This window comes from Propithecus coquereli, unplaced genomic scaffold, assembly GCF_000956105.1.
Source record: "Propithecus coquereli isolate 6110/MARCELLA unplaced genomic scaffold, Pcoq_1.0 Scaffold13, whole genome shotgun sequence".
Taxonomy (NCBI): domain Eukaryota; kingdom Metazoa; phylum Chordata; class Mammalia; order Primates; family Indriidae; genus Propithecus; species Propithecus coquereli.
Genome location: NW_012137191.1, coordinates 13,488,158 through 13,510,130, shown reverse-complemented (window position 1 = coordinate 13,510,130; position 21,973 = coordinate 13,488,158). Strand labels below are relative to the sequence as shown.

The window sequence follows — 21,973 nt, the reverse complement described above, 5'->3', positions numbered from 1 at the left end:
TTAGTAGAGATGGGGTCTCGCTCTTGCTCAGGCTGGTTTCGAACTCCTGAGCTCAAACAATCCGCCCGCCTCGGTCTCCCAGAGAGCTAGGATTACAGGCGTGAGCCACCGTGCCCGGCCCCATCAGGTTTTTTTTATTGAAGTGTAATCCACATAACATAAAATTTACCCCCTTTTTAAGTATACAGTAAATTCAGTGATTTTTAGTGTATTTACAAGGTTGTTCAACCATCACCACTGTCTAATTCAGAAATAGTTTCGTCATCTTAAAAAGAAAACCCCATACTTATTAGCAGTCACTTTTCATTCTGCCCCCGCCCCACCACCACTTCCTCTGGCAACCACTAATCTACTTTTTGTTTCTGTGGATTTACCTATTCTGGAATAATAGTATTAATGGAATCATGCAGTATATGGCCTTTTGAATCCATCTTTTTTCACTTAGTATAATGTTTTTAAGGTTCATGCATGTTATGTTAATAGTATGTGTCAGTACTTTGTGGCTATACTATTGCATGGATATACCACATTTTATTCATCAATTAATGTACATTTGGACTATTTCCACTTTCTGGCTTTTATGAATAATGCTACTGTGAACATTCATGTACAAGTTTTTGCATAAATATATGTTTTTTGCAGGGGAGGGACAAGGTCTTGTTCTATTGCCCAGGCCTGGAGTACACTGGTGGGATCATAGCTCATTGCAGCCTCAAACTCCTGGGTTCCAGTGATCCTCTACCTCAGCCTCCCAAGTAACTGGGACTAAAGGCACACTCCACCATGCCTGGCTAATTTTTAAAATTTTTTGTAGAGATGGGGTCTTGCTATGCTTCCCAGGCTGGTCTCAAACGCGTGGCCTCAGGTACTCCTCCCACGTTGGCCTCCCAAGGTGCTGGGATTACAGAAGTGAACCACTGCACATATGTTTTTAATTCTCTTGGGTATATACCCAGGACAGGAATTTCTGGGTCTTACGCTAGCTCTATAATTTTTTGTGGAACTGCCAAACTGGTCGTTAGGTTTAAAACTTCAATAATTTTCTTGATAATATTTACTTACTTAGTCAATCTGGTAGGAGAATGAACATTACAACTCCAGGGTTCAGTAGTTCCTCTACAACTTGAGTTACTGTAATGTTCTTATAAAGAAAAGTTTCATAGACATTGTTTATTGAATGTCTTTAGGAAAAATGTAGAAAGTTTTTCTGAGTTAAATATATTCCTGCCTAAGGATGAGATTAGTTATAAATGTTTTACAGAAATTCTTAAATTTTCTCATTACCAAACTGAAAGGTATTGTAAAATAGTGCTTCAGTGGACCATAGGAATACATATGTTTTCATAGATTAATATATTCTAATTGTCAAATTATTTTTCTTACAGGGTTTTGACTCTGGGAGGAGGGCTGCCTTATTTGGAGCACCTTAATCTCTCTGGTTGTCTTACTGTAACTGGTGCAGGCCTGCAGGATTTGGTTTCAGCCTGTCCTTCTCTAAATGATGAATACTTTTACTACTGTGACAACATTAACGGTAATGCCTTTTAACAATGAGATAATTTTGAAGGAATTAATGTAAAAATTTTAGCAATTCTAATAACAGGTTTATGGTTTCTCTTTAGTTTTCTAGATTTCTAATTACCAAACTTCCTTTCAGATTTAGTTCTTTAAATTTACTAAAATTTAAAAAATTATGTTTTCATTAATTAGCTTCTTGAAAGGTAAGTTTTTCTTTAGGTAGGTATTTCACATATTCTGCCATATTTTCAAGGCATGTAATAATTTAATTAAAAGTGGTAAGTTGTTAATGGAAATACTAAAATTCTTATAAAAGCTTTGGGAATTCCTCTAGAGTGTTATAGCACTCATTAACAATTTAGAGGTGTTGATGTCCTAGATAGACTGATTTCTTAGGGATGATAGACTCATTTTCTTTATAAGACAACTTTATCAAATGCAGTAGAAAAAATGAGGACCTTGGTAACACAGACTTTTCAGAGGGTCTGGATTTGGTGCGAAATAAATGTCACTGAAGATTGAGGAGAGAATAGTATATGGTATTGAGAAGAGGCGGAAATGATTTAGAAATGACTAAAATTCCTATAGTATTTTGGAAATTGATTCTTAAACCTACTTTAAAAAATAAGGTAAATATTCCTTGATTTTTTGGTGTGTTGATTTGTTTTGTTTTTTAAGCATATTCTACCCTATAGTGGATTGAATATGTGTTTTCAAAGTACATTCAATGTCCTTTTGGGTATTTTATAGTCACTGGTAGAGACTGAATTTCCCAGAAGCATAAAAAACTGTTCCTCAGTTATTAGTAAGCAAATCAACTTCATGAATTTATAACTGGAAAAAAATTTAGATGGCTCAGATTCTACTATGCACCTGTCTTTTTATACCATATACTATTGTCTTTGAGTGCCCAATTCATCTTAAGATGACATGAAGATCAGCTTAATTTTTCTCAGGCAGAACAATTGACAGGAGCCAGAAAGATGAGAGGGAGTAATGGCATACCAGGCAGTAGAGAAGTTAGCAAATCTGCTGTTTCTCAGAGATTAGATTTTCCTTAAAATATATATGAGGAAACAGGAGATCACAGCTCTCTTATATCTGGAATCACATTGTTATCCAAGAGATGACTTGCTGTGTTCTTGAAATATTAGCACTAAGTTGAGGGATTTCTTTGTTCTCTGTTGGCCTTCAGTGTATAATGAAGGAATGGTGAAAATGATTGTCATTTTAGTTGCAACCTGCGAAGCCTATAAAAAGAAAGTATGATTGATACAATGAAGCAGTTACTTTTGTGAATATAGTGGGTTTGAGAAGGGAGCTTTTTGTTTTTAACATACAGTTGTGTCATTGTAGATTCAGTGGTGAACTTCCTAAGGCTTATGGGACATATTATCAAAAGTAATCAATAAGTAATTATTTCTTATAAGAAAATTTTATTTGTATGTTGCTCCTGAATTTTCAATATTGATTTCAGCATAGGTTATACTTAGGAATAACAACTTAATTTGTTATATTTATTTTTGGGTATATAGATGTTAGTGGGGGGATGGGAGGATTGGGTCAGTTCATTTTTATGCCTACTTGTTTTGTGTTTGTGCATTTTTAAACTTTTTGAAATACTTTAGGTAGGATAAAGTTAAATACTTAAACTCTTTTGCACTTTGTCAGTATTCTTTTCATCTTAATTAACTGTTTTTGGATATATAAATGTTACAGTGTTCCTTTTGTTGAATGTAAGTTTTGGATAAATGATCGGTAATTTTCAATAAATGAATTTTAATGATGATACCTGACTTCAGAAGATTCGAAAGGAAATTTCAGTGTTTGTATAATCCAATATTAAGTCTCCTTTTTTATAGCTTATTAAAGCATGATTTGGGGGAAATGGAAATCCTTTAAAGTTTACAGAGTGACTTGTCATGTAATTTGTGTTCTAGAGTTCCAAATAGTTGTTCCTAAAGCAATGCTCTGTTATAATCTTTTCCTTAAAGGATGTATGGACAACCTAGAAAGTGTTAGAATGAAGTTGTATTGTATCCAGTTTTGCAAGATGACACTATTGAGCGAGTATCTTTCAAAACAACTCAGCTTATATAGTATTAGTGAATGTTTAGGGGCCTCCCTTTTAAAAATTACTTTTATTATTTCTGAAAGTAGTCAATATGTTTTAATACATGGTGTCAGAGCAAGGAAGAAACATACTTAGGTGACAATATTTTAAATATTTGAGAGTAAGATTTCATTAAAAATGTATTTTGTTAAAAGAAAGTCTACATAACTACCAAGTTACTAACTAAAAGAAGTAAATACTGATAAACATTAGTCATTAAGTAAATAATAAGTTGTAAGTAAAGCAGAATGATCTATTTCTTAAGCACTAGCAGAGATTTTGGAGAAAATAAATTAGTAATCCTATATTCAAACAGTAACTCCCTTGAGCAAGACATTGTACTGAGCACTGCTATAAAATATAAATTTGTATTCTTCTGAATGATTCTTCATGACTGATAAAGATTTGAATATAAAAGATGGCTTCTTCGCCATAACATTTAAAAAATTATCATTTAAGAAGTGTTAAATGGAATGGCATAGTTGTAGAACTGTGAAGAGCATTTGAACAATGATAGAAAATAAACTTTTTTGTACCAATTTACATTTCAATGCATGTATAATTTATGAATTAAGATAGATTAGCTCATAGTTTTGGAGGTGACACAGTCTCAGATGATTTGCTTTCTTATGTTTCTAATTTAAGTTAAAGAGGAATCAAAGGTAAGTGAAGGTAAGTGCAGATATATAGCATAAGTAATAAAACCAAGGAAAACAAGTCATTAATAAAAATTTGGAAAAATAATAGCTAACTTTATAGTTCTTTTCATCTAATATTTAAAAATGCTTTGTTACAAAATTTATTCTAATCATGCATTAAAATGTTTTATTTAATGATTATGTAATTTTATCTTCCTGTTTTCTTTATTATTCTTTAATGTAATTTAGTCCTCATAACTGTTTTGGGTTCTGTATCCTACATCAAGAGAAGTTTGCTGGTGATAAGTGAAATATTTAAAGGGAACAACCTTTTGAATTGTTGGTATCTATTGAAGCACAGCTGTCTACTTGAGATACTAAGCAACCCAGCATATCTTAGTCTTATTTCTTTCTAATGATCCCTCACCTTTTCTGTTGTCCATTTATTCTGTTGTCTATTATTCTCTTTTCTGAACAGTCCCTTCTGTGATACTTAACGGTCTTACTGTTGATGTTGCTAACATTTTCCATGCTTTAGAAAGTGCTGTTCTCCCTTGTTTTCTGCATTGTGATACTGAATTTAAAACTGTGGTTGTCTTCATTTTAATTTTGCCCTGGGCCTTCAGCAGCATAAAGTCCTTTGATAGATGCTGTCATTTTCATTATTACTAGGATCAGACACCAATAACTGCTCTGTTTTTGACCTTATGATAGGATTGTAGTTTTGAGTAATTTAATATTACAGGTATTAAGTACTATAGGCGTCTTTAAACAGATCCTTTCGAATTTAAAAACAGCAATATATTAATTCTCTCTTTATACACTTTAGAATCTCACTGAAATTCAGACATTCAAAGAACATATTTGAATGAAGGGGCACATTTTATATCAATATGAGCAAGAACTTTGTTTTGTGATGAATAAGGAGATGTGACAGCATGTTTATGTTAGCTTTCTACCTAATAAAGGGTACAGAATTTTATTCCTATATTTTTCTTCCCCTGTTATCTCTACCGCCATCCTCTAGGGTTTGAGAGCAGTGACGCAGATGGCCAAGGTGGAGACTGAGGATGCTAGACCCCTAAGTCTTTTGGGGAGGATGCTGAAAAGCTCTGTGGTGTGTGGTTAGTTCTGAATCTCTAGGAGAATAGTTTTCTTGATCTAGTTGTTCCTTTGAGGCTCTCTTTTACATTTTTCCCTCAAAAACCAGTTGCATACTTCACTTCCATTGTTTCCAGCCATCACATAAGATTTTTCCTAGGCCACTGTTAAATGCATGATAACATTTCTTCCTTACCTCTCTGTCCTTTTTACAGATATTAATAGGAATACAGTAAGATCTCACCTCATGTCGTTGATACGTTCTTGGAAACCAAATGATGTACAACAGGTACTCAAATAGCATTTTGTTCAACATCATTTCATTATAACAATGAGAACAGAAGCAGTTGTTGTTGTTATACGTCATTTTGCTTAAAGTCACATTTTCTAAAAACCTATCAACAACATTAAGTGAGGACTTACTGTATAGGCATTTTAGGGAGATTTAGTTTGGAAAATTGTGTGAAAGTCTCCAGGTCTCTTTCCTCCAGGTTTCTTTCTTTTAGAAAACTTAGAATAGAATTACATTCTGATAAAATGATAATCAGATATATTTTGGCAAACCTCAGCAATTCAGGCATTTCATCAAGGACTAAGGGTCAGGGCAGGGAGATGATAGTGAGTCAGGGCTTGAGTGTTGGGGAGAGGCACTAGATGATTGGTAGGCAGAACAGTAAGCAGTGTGAGGGGTGAGGAAAGACAAGCTCAGAGGGGAAAGGTGAGAAGATTGAGTAGTGCACAGTAGGTAAAGCTGGAAATAGTCAAAGGGAAAACTTGGTCAAAGGTTGATAGTGGGAGAAGAATTTCAAACCATGGGAGTCCTTATCAGAGCATTTCTAATAAATAATAATATATGCAAAAATGCTTTATCTTGACTTTGTGGTTAAGATGACTAACATTGTATCTTATTTTAAGGGAATATCATCTTAACAAAAATGTTGCTTTGTGAATTTTAAATATTTGACACATTGAACTTTCATTTAAAAAATGGACAGATTTTTATTTGAATTAAATAAAAATGGGCTTGTAATTCAATTTTATATTTAAAATTTTAAACTTTCTATTATGTAAAATTTTAAACATATAAACAGAATAATGTAATGAGTTCTTATGTACCGTCAGTTTCAGCAGTTATAAATCTGTGGCCAGTCTTTTTTCATCTATACCATTGCCCATTCCCCTGCTCCCCCCTTAACTTAAAGCTAATGACAGGCATCATATCGATTTTAGGATTAAATATAACTATTTGAAAATAAATGAAATAATCTGTTGCAGTTCCACATATATGTAAAGTTCATAGTTTCTTTTCTTAAAGATATGTTGTCATTTCCATAGTGAAATATACGAACATTACAATTTAATGACTCTATATCCTAAGTAATTTACCCTTTCTATTTTGTATGTGCTGTCTTGGGAATACAAGGAATTTCTAGAAGTAAATGTGTTCTGTGTGTTCAGTTGCAAGTAATTATTTTCTTACGGTGGTATTAGCATAGTTGCCTTCTTTTGCAATGGAGTGCTACTTCAGAAAACAAAGTAAATTTAAAATATGTTTCAGAGTTAAACTAGATACCACCACAGAGTACTATGATTTTTCAGTTATAATTCATTTGATATATTCTGTAAAATTGTATTTCATGTACTTTATTTTGTATTGTCCTTTATATCACAATTGCAAGTATTTTGATTATTCTATTTGATATGCAAAAAACTAATTAACTGTTCTTTATTTGTTCATGGTATGGACATATTGAAAGACTTCAATAGAGTCGAAACAGTCTTTTCCACCTTTGCCTGTCTTTATGAAGAAAGTACTTAACATTTGAATAGGTGCTATGAAATCTTTTTTTTGTTGTTATTTTCCAGTTCTCAGCCATGTTGCCTATTGGATCTTTTATCTAGTGTTTGGGTAGCATAATGTGGGTTAAAATGTTAGTTATTCTATAAATGTTTTATTACTCTTCTTTGTAAGTGAATAGTAGTTTTTATTACATCTTAAAGTTTAATCACTCATATACTTAATAATTTTGGAAAATAATTTCATCTATCCGTATCATATGTTTTTTTGGGCTTCAAATGTTAAAAATATGGAAAACATATTAAGTCTATATCAATGTAGTTTATTTTGCTTTAAATTTTGGATATAATATTTATTGCAATTGCTCAGTACTGGATTCTTTAGCTGATCTATTACAGATAGGGCTGTTTTTTCCTTAATTATATTTCTAGGAAGGATGTTCATGTTATAAGAATTTGTTAAGTTAGCTTGGAGGTCTAGCTTTGTGGATTGTCTTTTTCCTTTTTGGGTTTCTATATTGTAAAATGGTTGCCAAAAAATTATTTTTTTCCTTCTTTCATTTACCTTTTAGACCATGAAGAATATATTAGTTAAATTCAAGCTGCTATTGGTGATTTTTGTGTCTGAATATTTTTTATACACTCATTGTGAAATTTTAGTTCTATTATGTAAATATACTTCTAGTGAAACAGATACATTTTTTAGCTCCTTCATAAGCAAAATTATTTTTATGTGATCTCTAAGAAATTCCTCCTTTCACATTTTTCTGTTTTTATACAGGTCCTCATGCTGATACCGCCAGTGGATGCCAGAATTTGCAGTGTGGTTTTCGAGCCTGCTGCCGCTCTGGCGAATGACCCTTGACTTCTGACCTTTGTCTACTTCATTTAGCTGAGCAGGCTTCCTTTCATGCACTTTACTTATAGCACATTTCTTGTGTTAACCATCCCTTTTTGAGTGTGACTTGTTTTGGCCCCATTTCTTACAACCTCAGAAATCTTAATTTACCAGTGAATTGTACAATGTTGTTTCTCTTGCAAATTATATTTTTGTTTTAGAAAGGGATTAGGTGTTTTCATAAGGGTGAGAACAGTCTTATCAGATTTCTTTTAAATGAAATGCTTTGAAAAGAATGTTGCTAATGCCATATCATTTAAAGTATTTTATAGATTATTTTGAGTTTTAAAGTCATTGGGGGTTATTGGTTCTCTTTATATATATAAACACTGTATTAAGCTTTGCAGTTCTTTTCAGATATATAATTCTGAAGGTTTATTTTCAAAGACTGCGCATTTTGAAAACTAATCTCTTTTCCATAATGTTTCTTTTATTTGATCCATTCTCAGAGGGCCAATTCAAACATACCCACATAAAAGATTCTTTAAGATTATAGAGTAAATTGGCTTATTGGTGTTAGCTCAGTGAGCTAGCAAAGCACCAATCTATTTGTATTTGCTTTCTTCAAAGACCCTGTGTTCTCACCACTGTCCCTAAATTGTCAAATTTCGGAGGGATTTTTAAAAATTCCACAATTATTTGAAGAAATGTATAAATAAAATCTACTTTGAGGACTTTACCAAGTAATATCTGTTGTGTTGTGATTTTATTATAAATCTCCAGGTTTACTTTAGTGTAAAATAGAATTAAATATTTTTTCTTTTGAGCACCCATGAAATCATGACCCCCATGAATAAACAGTTTTAGACAGATACTGAATTTCGTTGAGCTGAATTTTCTTTTTGAAATTAGTTGTGCGGTAGTAAAAATTTGAATTTTTAAGTTTATCTTCATTACTTTGTAAAAAGATCATGGGAGTGGAGACCTGCCATTCAGAAGGGCACATACTGGATCAATTTTTTGTCTTGCTATGTGTAATTTTATGTTCTGAAGAAGAAAATGGTGACGTGACATCTGTTTTTATAAAATATAGACCTATCTTGTTTTATTGTACTTCACTTTATTTCACTTTGCAGAAACTACATTTTTTACAAATTTGAAGATTTGTGGCAACCCTGTATTGAGCAGGTCTATTGACACCATCTTTCCAGTAGTATGTGCTCAATTTGTGCCTGTCCTATTTTGATAATTCTCACAGTATTTCATACTTTTCCATTATTATTACATCTTTTATGGTGATCAGTGATCTTTGATGTTACTATTGTAATTGTTGTAGGATGCCATAAACTGCACCCAGATGAGACGGAGAACTTTATTGATAAGTGTTATGTGTGTTCTCACTGCTCCATGGCCAGCCGTTCCCCTGGCTTCCTCTCCTTGGACCTCTTTATTTCCTGAGACATAACAATATTGAAATTAGGCCAATTAATAACTCTACAATGGCTTGTGTTTAAGTGAAAGGAAGAGTCACATGTCTCTCACTTTAAATCAAAAGCTAGAAATGATTAAGCTTAATGAGCAAGACATGTCGAAAACCGAGAGAGGCCCAAAGCTACGCCTCTTGGGCCACACAATCAAGTTGTAAATGCAAAGGAAGAGTTCTTGAAGGAAATTAAAAGTGTTACTCCAGTGAATACACGAATGGTAAGAAAGTGTAATAGCTTTATTACTGACATGGAGAAGGTTTTAGTGGTCTGGCTAGAGCAAACCAGCCACAACATTCCCTTAAAACAAAATATTATCCAGAGTACGACCCTAACTCTTCAATTCTGTGAAGGCTGAAAGAGGTAAGGAAGCTACAAAGAAAAATTTGAAGCTAGTAGAGGTTGGTTCATGAGATTTAAAGAAAGAAGCCATCTCCATAACACAAAATGCAAGGTGAAGCAGCAAGTGCTGGTGGAGAAGCTGCAGCACGTTATTCAGGTGATCTAGCTAAGTTCATTGATGAAGGTGGCTACACTAAATGATAGATTTTTTGGTGTAGATCAAACATCCTTATGTTGAAAGAAGAGAGACCATCTAGGACTTTTCATGGCTAGAGAGAAGTCTATGTCTGACTTCAAAGGACAGGCTCTTGTTAGGGTCAGATGCAGCCGGTGACTTTCACTTGAAGGCGGGGCCTTCCTATTGGAAAAACCTTGGGCCCTTAAGAATTATGCTAAATCTACTCTGTGCTTTATAAAGGGACCAACAAAGCCTGTTGACAGTACATCTGTTACAGCATGATTTGCTGGATCCTTTAGGCCCACTCTTGAGATCTGCTGCTCAGAAAAAAAGATGCCTTTCAAAATATTACTGCTTATTAACAATACACCTAGTCACCCAAGAGCTCTGATGAAGATATACAAGGAGATTAATGTTTTCATGCCCGCTAACACAGCATCCATTCTGCAGCCCAGTAGATCAAGGAGTAATTCCGACTTTCACATCTTAAGAAATACATTTTGTAAGGTTATAGCTGCCATAGATAGTGATTCCTATGCAAAGTAAATTAAAAACCTGGAAAGGATTTATCTAGAAGGATTCATCATTCTAGATGCCATTAAGAACATTCGTGATTCATGGGAGGATGTCAAGAAATATTAACAGGAGTTTGAAAGAAGTTGATTCCAGCCATCATGGATGACTTTGAGGGTTTCAAGACTTCAATGGAGGAAGTAAGTGCAGCAAGAGAACTAGAATTAGGAATGGAGACTGAAGATATGACTGAATTGCTCCAATCCCATGACAAAACTTGAATGGATGGAGAGTTTGTTTTTATGGATGAGCAAAGAAAGTAGTTTGTTGGAATCTACTCCTGGTGAAGATGCTGTGAACATTGTTGAAATGCCAACAAAGCATTTAGAATATTAATATTACATAAACTTAGTTAATAAAGCAGTGGCAGAGTTAAAGGATGATTCTAACTTTTTTTTTTTGTTTTGAGACAAGGTCTCATTCTGTTGCCTGAGCTAGAGTGCAGTGCAGTGGTGTCATCATAGCTCACTGCCACCTCAAACTCCCAGGCTCAAGCGATCCTCCTGCCTCAGCCTCCCAAGTAGCTAGGGTTACAGGTGTGTGCCAGGTGAGGTATTACTGTGTTGCTTAAGCTGGTCTCGAACTCCTGGTCTGAGGAGATCCTACTGCCTCGACCTTCCAAAATGCTGGGATTACAGGTGTGAGCCACTGTGCCTGGCCTGATGGTAATTTTGAAATAAGTTCTGTGAGTAAGATGCTATCAAACAGCATTGCATGCTGCAGAGAAATCTTTCATGAAAGGAAGTCTACAAACTTATTTTAAGAAATTGCCACGGCCACCCCAACCTTCAGCAGCCACCACCCTGATCAGTCAGCAGCCATCAACAGTGAGGCAAGACCCTCTACCAGGAAAAAGATTATGACTTGCTGAAGCCTCAAAAGATTGTTAGCTTTTTTAGCAATATTTTTAAATTAAGAATACACATTTTTTTAGACATAATTTTATTGCACACTTAGACTACAATGTTTAGGTATAAACATAACTTTTATATGTACTAGAAAACCAAAATATTTGTGTGGCTTGCTTTGTTGTAATATTCACTTTATTGCGATGGTCTGGAACCAAGTGCACAACAACTGTGAGGTATGCCTGTACATGCAAAGCTGTGGAAGAGGAAGTAATCTTGCAGTTTGGTTCTGTGTGGCCCCAGCTGTATTTTTGTTTGTTTTATTTGGAGAGAAGAGGAGGAGGAGGGAGAAAAACTACCAGTAGATGTGTTTCAAATCAGGCTTGAAAAAAAACTATTTTTTCAACAATGTTGTCTAATGAGGAAGGAAGAATCACTTGATGGAATTTATATAAGGAGAACTCACTACTGCTTTTTATTTCAACTAACATTTGAATTAAACACTGCAAGGGAAGATGAACTCTAAAGGGAGGCTTTCTAATGATCTATTTGAAGTTTTACCTTGCTCTGGGATTCTTTCACTTTGATTGCATTGCTGTTAACATTTGCAAAATAAAGATGGAACTCCACAAGTTTCTTTTATGTATGGTAGGGCAGACCATCTTACCTTTTGAGTTTGTTCTGTTAAAGTTAAGTAGTCATGTCTTTTGTGGCTCCATTACACCTCGTTTCCTTCTATTTTTTAAAGTCTGATCTAAGCACAAAGTAACAATTTCTTGATTCCCCTAGAGAACTTGAAATCTGAGCTTAGTCGGCAGTTACAGGGTGAGAAGTTTTATAAGGTTGTGCTGTATTTTTATTTCCTTAAGTGTTTAATAAAGCTTATTTGAAAAGTTGACATCAAGGACTATTTAGAGAAAACTACTACAGGAAGTCTTCTCGGGTGAGTCCCACCCTACCCCATGCTTCATTTTATCTGTATTTACATGAACTGTATAGTAAAATTCGTCCTCCTCAGTGATGGCTCTGAATCATCAACCAAGGATTAAAGTTTATCCCACATTTAATCAGAAAACAATGTAATATTTTGGGGAATTTTTAAAGTAATCCTGATGGAAAAAATCATGATTAAATGATTCAGGACTTGGCTTAAATCTTATTCTCTTTATAAATTAATTAATTTTAGGCAGCTGATTTTCCCCAGGGGCTCCAGGTAATTGGGGTGCCTCTTTTTTGCTTTGTCTTATGCTTCTTAATGTTAGCAAACCATTAAATAGGACTTCCAATCTTGAAACACATTGACTTCAGTATGTCAGCACATTGCCATATCGAAACTCACTGTTTTTCTATGCTCTCCCAGTCCCCATTCGCATGGGGGCATGACAGCATAATCTGCGTTTAATTTTTATTTGTTATCGCTTTTTTTCCTTTTTTTTTTTTTAGACAGGGTCTCTGTTGCCTGGGCTAGAGTGCCGTGGCGTCAGCCTAGCTCACAGCAACCTCAAACTCCTGGGCTCAAGCAATCCTCCTGCCTTAGCCTTCCGAGTAGCTGGGACTACAGGCATGCACCTCCATGCCCAGCTAATTTTTTTTTATATATATATATTTAGTTGTCCAGCTAATTTCTTTCTATTTTTTTAGTAGAGACAGGGTCTCACTCTTGCTCAGGCTGGTCTCAAACTCCCAAGCTCAAACGATCCGCCCGCCTCAGCTTCCTAGAGTGTTAGGATTACAGGCATGAGCCACCATGCCCAGCCTGTTTTTCCATTATTAACTTAAGGGAATAGTTTGTGTTTTTGGGTTTTTTTTGAGACAGAGTCTTGCTCTGTTGCCTGGGCTAGAGTGCTGTGGCGTCAGCCTAGCTCACAGCAACCTCAAACTCCTGGGTTCAAGTGATCCTCCTGCCTCAGCCTCCCAAGTAGCTGGGACTACAGGCATGCGCCACCATGCCCGGCTATTTTTTTCTATTTTTAGTTGTCCAGCTAATTTCTTTCTATATTTAGTGGAGACGGGGTCTTGCTGTTTCTGAGGCTGTTTTCGAACTCCTGACCTCAAGTGATCCTCCTGCCTTGGCCTCTTAGAGTGCTAGGATTACAGGCGTGAGCTACCGCACCCCGCCAGAATAGTTTGTTTAATGAACACTACTTGGTTTACATTTATCTTGGATTTTGTGATTGATTTTCTTCTGAGAATAAAATGCCACAGTTATGTAAACTGCCTTGTGTCTGTCAAACATTAGGTGCTCAGTACTGGGCAGTGTTCTAAGTGCTTTAGATATACTAACCTGTTTCATCTTTTTTTTTTTTTTTTTTTTATTTCAGCAAATTATGGGTGTACATACGTTTAGGTTACGTGTGTTGCCCTTGGTTCCCCCCCCACCGAAGTCCGTGTTTTAAATATGTCCATCCTTCGGATAGTGCGCATTGCCCTCCTTGTGTATGCACATACCCCTCCCCTCCTCCCTCTTCCCCCCTCCACCCACCACCCTCCCCCTTCCCCAGCATCCAATAGATGTTGTTCTGATATGTGCATTTATGTGTTGATTAGTTAATACCAATTTGATGGTGAGTACAAAACCTGTTTCATCTTTACAACAATGTTATGAAGTAGGTAATGTGATCATCCTGATCTTATACATGGGGAAGGTAAGTAACAGAGGTTAAGTAACTTGTCCATGGATCACCCAGCTACTGAATGGCAAACTAGAATTTCTCCAGAATTCGTGTTCTTAACCAGTGTGCTATCCTGTCTCTGTATTGCTATATCGGTAGCTGTTATGGTTCAGTCATGGGACTCTCTTTGAAGAATTCATAGTAGAGGCATCAGAAGCATGTAAACACACAATATAATTTGATAGAGGAATGCATAAGAAAGTAAAGCAAATGTGAAAGTTGTTCCTTAACTCAGTCCCTTCTGTCTTTATAATTTTTTCTTAAAGTGGGAGTTATATTAGTGGTTCTCAAATGAAGGCCATGTGTCTCACAGAGGACATTAAGCGGTATGAAGAGACATTTTTGATTGTCACAACTTGGCAGAAGGGAAGGATGCAACTGTCATCTAGTGAATGGAAGCCAGGGATGCTGCCAAATATTCTGCAATGCACAGAACAACCCTCTACAACAAATAATTACTTGGCCCAAAATGTCAATAGTGTTGCTGTTGAGAAATCCTGCCTTATATATTTCTATTTTGTGTACATCTTTCCAGTTTAGCATATACATTTAGTCCTTTTTAATGGTTTAGTATAATATTAAATGAATGTGTTTGTCTTAGTTTGGGCTGCTAATAATAGAATACCATAGACTGAGTGGTTTAAACAACAAACGTTTATTTCTCACAGTTACAGAGTCTGGGAAGTCAAGATCAAGTCCAGTATCTTCTGGAAGCCAGCAGATCCAGTGTCAGGCAAGGGTGATCTTTCTGGCTTGTAGAGGCTGTCTTGTATCTTCATGCGCAGGGGGCAGTTGGTGGGGAAAGAGGGTGAGCAAGCTCGCTCCCATTTCTTTTATGAGGACTCTACCCTCTTGACCTAATTGCTTCCCAAAGGCCCCATCTCCACATAACTATCACATTGGGGGTTAGGGGTTAACATGAATTTGGGTGGTGAGGGCACAAACATTCAGTCTATAGCAGTGTCTTAGGGCTTCTTTTTCGGGGTAACTACTTCCCTTTTGATGACTATTCAAGCATACTCCTTTTCCCCCCAAAATACTGTATTGCTTCAGTGGGGTATGTATGTGCACATGTGTGTACATGTGTGCTTGCTTAGTACTTCTGTAGGATAATGCTTATGAGGTATTCAATGTTAAGAATTGTTATTGGAAAGTTGTACCTCCTTCCGCTAGAAAAGTTGTGAAGTGTTTTATTGGGTCCTAAAAGTATGATTATATTCTGCTGGACAGGCAAAGAAGGAGAAGGACGTCCCAAGTAGAAGGTAAATAAGTACAAATGCATAGAGGGATGAAGCTTATAGTGTACCCTACTGTAGGTAGTCTCAGTTGAATTTAGAGTCGAAATGGCAGAGATAGGGCTGACTGCTTAATAAAACACTTATTTTGCACAGTTTGAAAATACATACTGATAATTTTATTTCATTATTTGAAAATAATACATTGTTCTGGTGTGATCAATATAAGTTTTAAAATTCTTATATCCTAAGTGTAGTTTTTACATGATATAAAAAAATACAATGAAAAAATTACCTGTTGCGTATGAGGGAGGCCACATAGATCCAAACAGACAAAACGTTTTTGGGATATGGATGTATGTACACAGCTAAAGCAAATTCAACATTAGGAACATCAATGTTATGTACTCCAGTGCTATACACAGCGTCAATTAAAGGCTTCAGCTCAGAATAAGGCATGTGAAGGGGAAATCCAGAGAACTGAAAGGGGGGGAAAACATTTGTAGACATTAGTAAAGTTTGACGATTTCAATGTATTTTTTTCTATGGAAATGTATGCAATTCTTAATATAGTAAGTCTTTTGGATCTTGAGTTTAGTTGTGTTTTTCTATTCAGCCATATAGTAGCAATACGGAAAATGAAGAGGGGCCTAATACCTTTTCTGTTTTCATTGCTAGCATATTGGTGTATAAGATACCCATTAGCCATCCCATCAACCTCCATTCTTCTGTCTCCCCTCCTGATAGTCCCTAGTATGCTTAGTAAACCATGTAATTCCAGAGACCTAGATTGAGCTAATCAGTTCATTCCACCCCTCTTGCCTCAATGATTGAAGGGAGTCTCAAAGTGAGTCTCAGGAAACTTGGTAGGAACAATGGCACATGGATACTGTGTCCTGCTTTGGGCAATATGTGTGCAGATGTGAGTCCTGGAAGTGTTCCAGCATTTGTTACCACGAGAAAAGCCAGCCTGAGGACGCTGCTGTCACGTGGAGGAGGAGGAGGGCACGGTGGAAAGACTTGCAGAAAAGTGGGACAGCCCTGGTAGCTACTCACCTCTAAGTTTTACTTCAGTAAGCCAATGAATCTTCTATTGCTCAAGCCTGTTTTAGCTAAGTTGCTATTACTTGAACTGAAACATCCTGGCTGAGAACCTGGCCTTGTAAGTTAAAGGATAAGTTTTACTCGGTGAATAATCCAATTTGACCATCACACTGTTTAGCCAACAAGGTTTACTGCCTTAGTTATGAGACTTCTTTCCAGCTTTTATTATCCAGCTATAGGATGTGAACATATAGCACTACCCACAGGCAGTAGAGGGGACATATTGTCTATTAATGAGAATTTTTCCTAGCAGTGAAATGCAATCAGTATAAAACCATATCCTTTAACAACACCTGATTTAGAGTGTTTGTTTTCATCTTTATGTACAATTGAGTCTAATGTGAGTTAGCCAGATGTTCCCATTTTATTTAATGCTTCAATGATTTAATAAAGTATTATTTTTCATGGGATCCTTTTACACAAAAGGATTTTAAGAGCCATTTGTACTTACCCTGTAGTCTCCCAGCTGTTTCAGCAGTTCTGCTCTGTGCTCGTCTTCTACATCTTCCCCTTGACTACTTTCTAGCAGAGGCAAGAAATGACGCAGAGTGGAGGTACAGTACCTATTCCACCGGGTCAGATGGCGTGGCCTCCAGTCCATGATTTTTTCTTTTAGTATTTTTTCAATCCTGCTCATAAAAAAAACTCCATTTTTTTTGGTGACTTTATTTTTCCTTTGTAAAAAAATACAATTTTTATGCAGCAGGGATTTAGGTAATCACATAACTATATATTTGTTGGTGGAGTTAGTACCACGTATTAATGAGCTAATCCCTGGGGATTCAAAAATTAACACAAGTGGTCCTGTCCTTAAGGATTGTATATGAGTTGGGATGGGAAATAGACCTATAAATAGGAAGTATGTGATAGCTTAAGGTCCATGACAGATGCTTGAAATGTAACAGAAGAGGAATCACTGAATGACTGCAGGGAATGGGGGTCGGTAAATTTAACACGTGTAGCAAAAGTTTTTTATTATGAAATGTTTTATAACTTTATTCATTGGTATTCATTGGTAACATATCTATAGATGGATAAATTAGACCCAGGCATAAAGGGTGGGGCTTATATTAAACACCTTAAATATCTGTGGGGCTGTTAATGTCTTCCATTCATTTTTTTGACAGTGAGAGCTTCTGTTCATGATAATAGAATTTTTTCTAAATTGCGTTAAAACTGTCTTTAAAACACCAAGTTTCATTGTAACTTAATTTTTGATAGGTTATAGGTATTGGGTTCATAGGATGTGAAGCTTAAACATAGAATGAAGGAAAATAGCCACCATTTATTGAGCCATTATTTACCAGATATTGTGCTAAATGCAATATATTTTTATTTAATTTCAACAATAACCCTATAAGGTAGGGTTATTTCCCTGATTTTACAGATGGGGGGACAGTTTGTGGTAGGATAAGTGACTTGACTAAGGCAGAGGAGCCTTGACTGCTGATTCTAAAGCCTCTTATCCATCTCCTGACCAAATTCACAGATTTAGAGACCCAGCCAGCAAAGACCCACTTCTTTTTTGGCACTGAACACATATCTTTGTTTTGAGTTTCAAGATGGTCTGAGCAAGAAAGTATGGATGAATTGCTAAGTACTTTACTATTGGAGGACTAAATGACTTGAGTTTAATAAATAGTACACTGAAGCTATTGGAAGAAACAAAAAGGTTGTTTGGAGATCAGTTCCATGTGGGAATCCCAAATGAGGCTTTATGGAGAAATTGAGAGTAAATTGGTGTTTTCTACTAATAATGTCTTAAAAGGGGTCACATTTAATCTATTGTAATTTGACATGCTGTTCTTCACACAGTTCGATATAGTACAAAGAGCACATAGGCCTCAAAATTAGAAAGATCAGGCTGGGTTCAGAAGCCCCCTTTAACAGTAAACAAGTATGTGGACTTTCTGAGTCTCAGTTTCCACTTTTGTGAAACCAAGAGAATAAATTCTATTTTATAGGGTTATTAGAATTATAGGGACTCAGATAGGCTCTTACTAGCCTCTGTGTGTTAGGTTCATAAACTATTATAGCTGCAGTTCTGTAAGCCACTGATTGGACAAAAGAAGCATATTTAAGCTGAAGATTATGCATCTCAACAAGACCCATAATGACTTGATGTTAAACTCTAATCTGAGGAAAGGTCTTTGGAGAACTGCATATCATTGGTGTTCACTGTCTGTTTGTCCCACAGTGTGTTGATGCTAAAGCCTCCTTTTGCACCATGGGATTCAGATTTCATCTGTACTTGGAATCTATAAACATGAAATGAAGTTTAATTGCCTAAATTATTTCACATTGATCTAGAATGAGAGTCATTCAGAGTTTGGTGTTACGCTCCCAGTGACAGATAACTTGTGGATTTATGGATATGATATTACCTGTCTTGTAGCTCAGCTGCAGCTACTTTGTCTGTGTTCTGGTAAATTAGCTCTTCAGGCTACGAAAGAGAAAATAGTTCAGAAATTCTAGAAACCACCTACATTAATTTGAATAGCTATACATCCTTTTTAAAATCTTTTTTTTTTAAATAATGACATTCAATAAGGTAGAGAATAATATAATGGATTTCAGTGTACCCATGACCCCCACAGTAAGTAAAACATCACAAATAAATTACAGTGCATATAGTTCTTTCTTGCTTTCATTTCCCTTCTCTCACCATGGAAATAACCATGACCTGAACTTGATTTTTAGCACTCTGTTCAACAAATAATTGAGTACCTACTGTGTGCCAGGCACTTTCAGAGGTGAGGAGGGTAGGAGATTTGGCCTTGAATAAAAATTCCTGTCTTCATGGTGCTTACGTTATAGTAAGTGAAGATAGACAAATTACTACTATGTGTTTATGATTTTACTACAGATATATGTGCCCCAAATAATGTATTGTTTTGCATGTCTTCTAAACTTTACAGTTTTATGAACATGTAGCTGGCTCTTTCTCTCAACATATTTAGTGATAACAGCAAACATGTAGTTTTAGAGTGCTTACTAAGATTCATTAATGTTCATTTAACTACTATAAAACATTCCATTAGGTACCATAATTTATCTCTTATGTCATTTCAATTCTTGTGCTGTTTCAAACAATGTCCCTATGAAACATTTTGTGTATGTCGCCTTGTGCACATATGGGAGGATTCCTCTAAGGCAATGTTCCAAGCTTTTTCTGAAAGGTTTGATTCAGAGTATAAGATACTTTTTATATTACAAACCCAGTACACACATACATATTTATCTATCAAATGAAACAAAAGCTTTAGTAAACAATGTTCATGCTTATTACCTACAATCTACTACTGGTAAGGGCCCTCTAAGTTAATTTTATCAGCCCCTAATGGATCATACCTTGTAGTTTGATTTCATGTTTCATTAGCAGTCATGAAATAAATTTAGTGAATTGAGACAAGCATTCAACAAAATTAAATAGAATATATTTTGTACTTTTTATGTCTTGGGACTTATATCAAAACTTTTTCTTTCACATGTATATAAACACATATGTATTTCTTATTGTTGGTTGGGCTCAAATATGTTTGAAAAACAAACACTGTTCTAAATACCTAGGAGTAGAATTAAGAGCCAAAAAAATGACAACCCTATATAATGATTTTATATCCTTCACATTCTTTGTCTGCATTTACTTGTTAATAAGAGAATCATACCTGAATACTGGAAAGGCCAGGATATGGAAGGCTTCTTGAAAAGAAAGATTTCCACAGCTTGGGCTTGGTAACATCAAAATTTATCCTTAGTGGAGAATCATATTGTTGAATATTAAACCAAATCTAAAAAAGATAAGACCGTATTAGCATATATGTTAGCATATATATGCATGTGTGTGTGCATGCAAGTGTGGTATAAAGAGCAAGTGTTCATACAGGCTGCACACTTTTTGTCATTTTTTTAATTTGTACACATTTTTCAATCAGTGGCATCATACAGTTGTCATTGGCCATTTTTTTTTTTTTTACATTTTTTATATCTGAACTGAGGTGCACCTTACTGTTGATTATAGATTTGATGAAATAAGGTTGTTTCTGATGATAAGAAACTTAAACATTTTTGGGAGAAGACAGACAAACCACTCCTTTCTCAGGCTAGCCTTTCCTGACCCTGCCCTTCCCGGCCTAATTGTCAGCCTCTTTGCTTCCACAGCACCCTGCATTCTCTGACATAGCACTTCTCTAATTGAGGCAATGTAGCATATTGGTTCTGGAACTAGACCACCTGCACTTGAATTTTGGTGCCAACATTACTACTTGTGTGACTTTGGATGATTTATGGAACTTCTGTGTGCTTCAGTTTTCTCCTCTATAAAAGCAGGATGATAATAGTATCTACCTCATAAGGATGAGCCTATTCAGTGAGTTAATTCATCTGTACCTCTTAGAACGATGCCTGGTATGTAGTAGGTGCTCAATAATTGTTAGCTATTTTATTATTATTATTTACCATTGTTTATAATTGCCTGTCTGTTCATCTGTGTCCTCACTAGATTGTTAGACTATTGTCTGGAGGACATTCACCATTGTATCTTTAGCACCTAGCATAGCTCTTGGCATATAGTAGTTATATGGAATGACTGTGCCTGAATGGCAAATTTACCCATTTAATGTATTTAATCAAGTGCCTACTATGTTCAGGCTCAGTTCTAATAACTGGGAATGAAGTAGTGAATGAAGCAAATTTCCTATTCTCATGGAGTATCTAATGAGAAGATATCGCAAATAAACAACTAAATACATGGGCAATCAGATGATGTCGCATGATGTGGTAGATTGTATTAATATCATTGGCCCCAATTCTTCACCCCTTCCTCTCTATATATCCTTTCTCACATTACTTTGTAGTTCCTCCCACCAAAAAAGAAGAAATATACTTTCCTATCCCTTGACTTTTGGCCAGACTGGGACAGAAGTGTCAGTGTGTGACTTTAAGTTTAAGAGGCTTTGTGTGTTCCTGTTTTCCTTTTTGTGCTTTGCCATTGACATTGTCCTACATCACAGAAAAAACACACGTGAAGCAGGGCTGTCCCAGTTAACCCACAGATCTACAGTGAGAAGCAGAGCTGCTCTAGCCAACACAATTTGCAGCAGAGCTACCCAGCTGACCCACAGATCCACGAGAATAAAATTTTGAAGCCACTTAGTTTGGAGATCGGTTTTTACTATATTGTGGCAATAGCTAATTATGCAGGGGCTATGGAGAAAACTAAAATCCAGGAACAGATGCAATTTTAAGGAAAATTGACTTTTGATCAGAAATACAAGAAGTGAGGGAGAAATATATGAAAATATCCAGTAGAGGGGAGTGGTCATTTATGCAGAGGAAACAGCAAATGCAAAGTGTGCTTGGCATGTTTGAGGAATAGCAAGGAATACAAAGTGGCTTTGAAGGGATGGGCAAATTGGAGGGAGGAAGTAAGAGATGACATCAACAGGAAGGGAGGGAGGTGGGCAGGGCAGGTGTCAGATCATGGAGGCCTTGTGAGCCATATCGAAGAGTCAGGCTTCAACTTTTTAAAAA

The 21,973-nt window shown here is 35.8% G+C and overlaps 2 protein-coding genes across 2 annotated transcripts in view; one reads left to right on the top strand and one right to left on the bottom strand.

The window, feature by feature from the left end:
* Window positions 1–8,752, top strand: part of FBXL5 (F-box and leucine-rich repeat protein 5) — a 50,453-nt gene extending 41,701 nt beyond the window's left edge. The window contains exons 9-10 of the mRNA XM_012638400.1: window positions 1,386–1,534; window positions 7,949–8,752. Coding sequence (XP_012493854.1) covers window positions 1,386–1,534; window positions 7,949–8,025 — 226 coding nt within the window. The 3' untranslated portion in view covers window positions 8,026–8,752. The remainder of the gene's footprint in view (window positions 1–1,385; window positions 1,535–7,948) is intronic.
* Window positions 8,753–15,628: 6,876 nt separating this feature from the next.
* Window positions 15,629–21,973, bottom strand: part of CC2D2A (coiled-coil and C2 domain containing 2A) — a 128,746-nt gene continuing 122,401 nt past the window's right edge. Inside the window, exons 32-35 of the mRNA XM_012638399.1 lie at window positions 20,110–20,232; window positions 18,826–18,884; window positions 16,893–17,070; window positions 15,629–15,817 (exon numbers count right to left, since the gene is read on the bottom strand). Of these exons, the coding sequence (XP_012493853.1) occupies window positions 15,629–15,817; window positions 16,893–17,070; window positions 18,826–18,884; window positions 20,110–20,232 (549 nt within the window). The remainder of the gene's footprint in view (window positions 15,818–16,892; window positions 17,071–18,825; window positions 18,885–20,109; window positions 20,233–21,973) is intronic.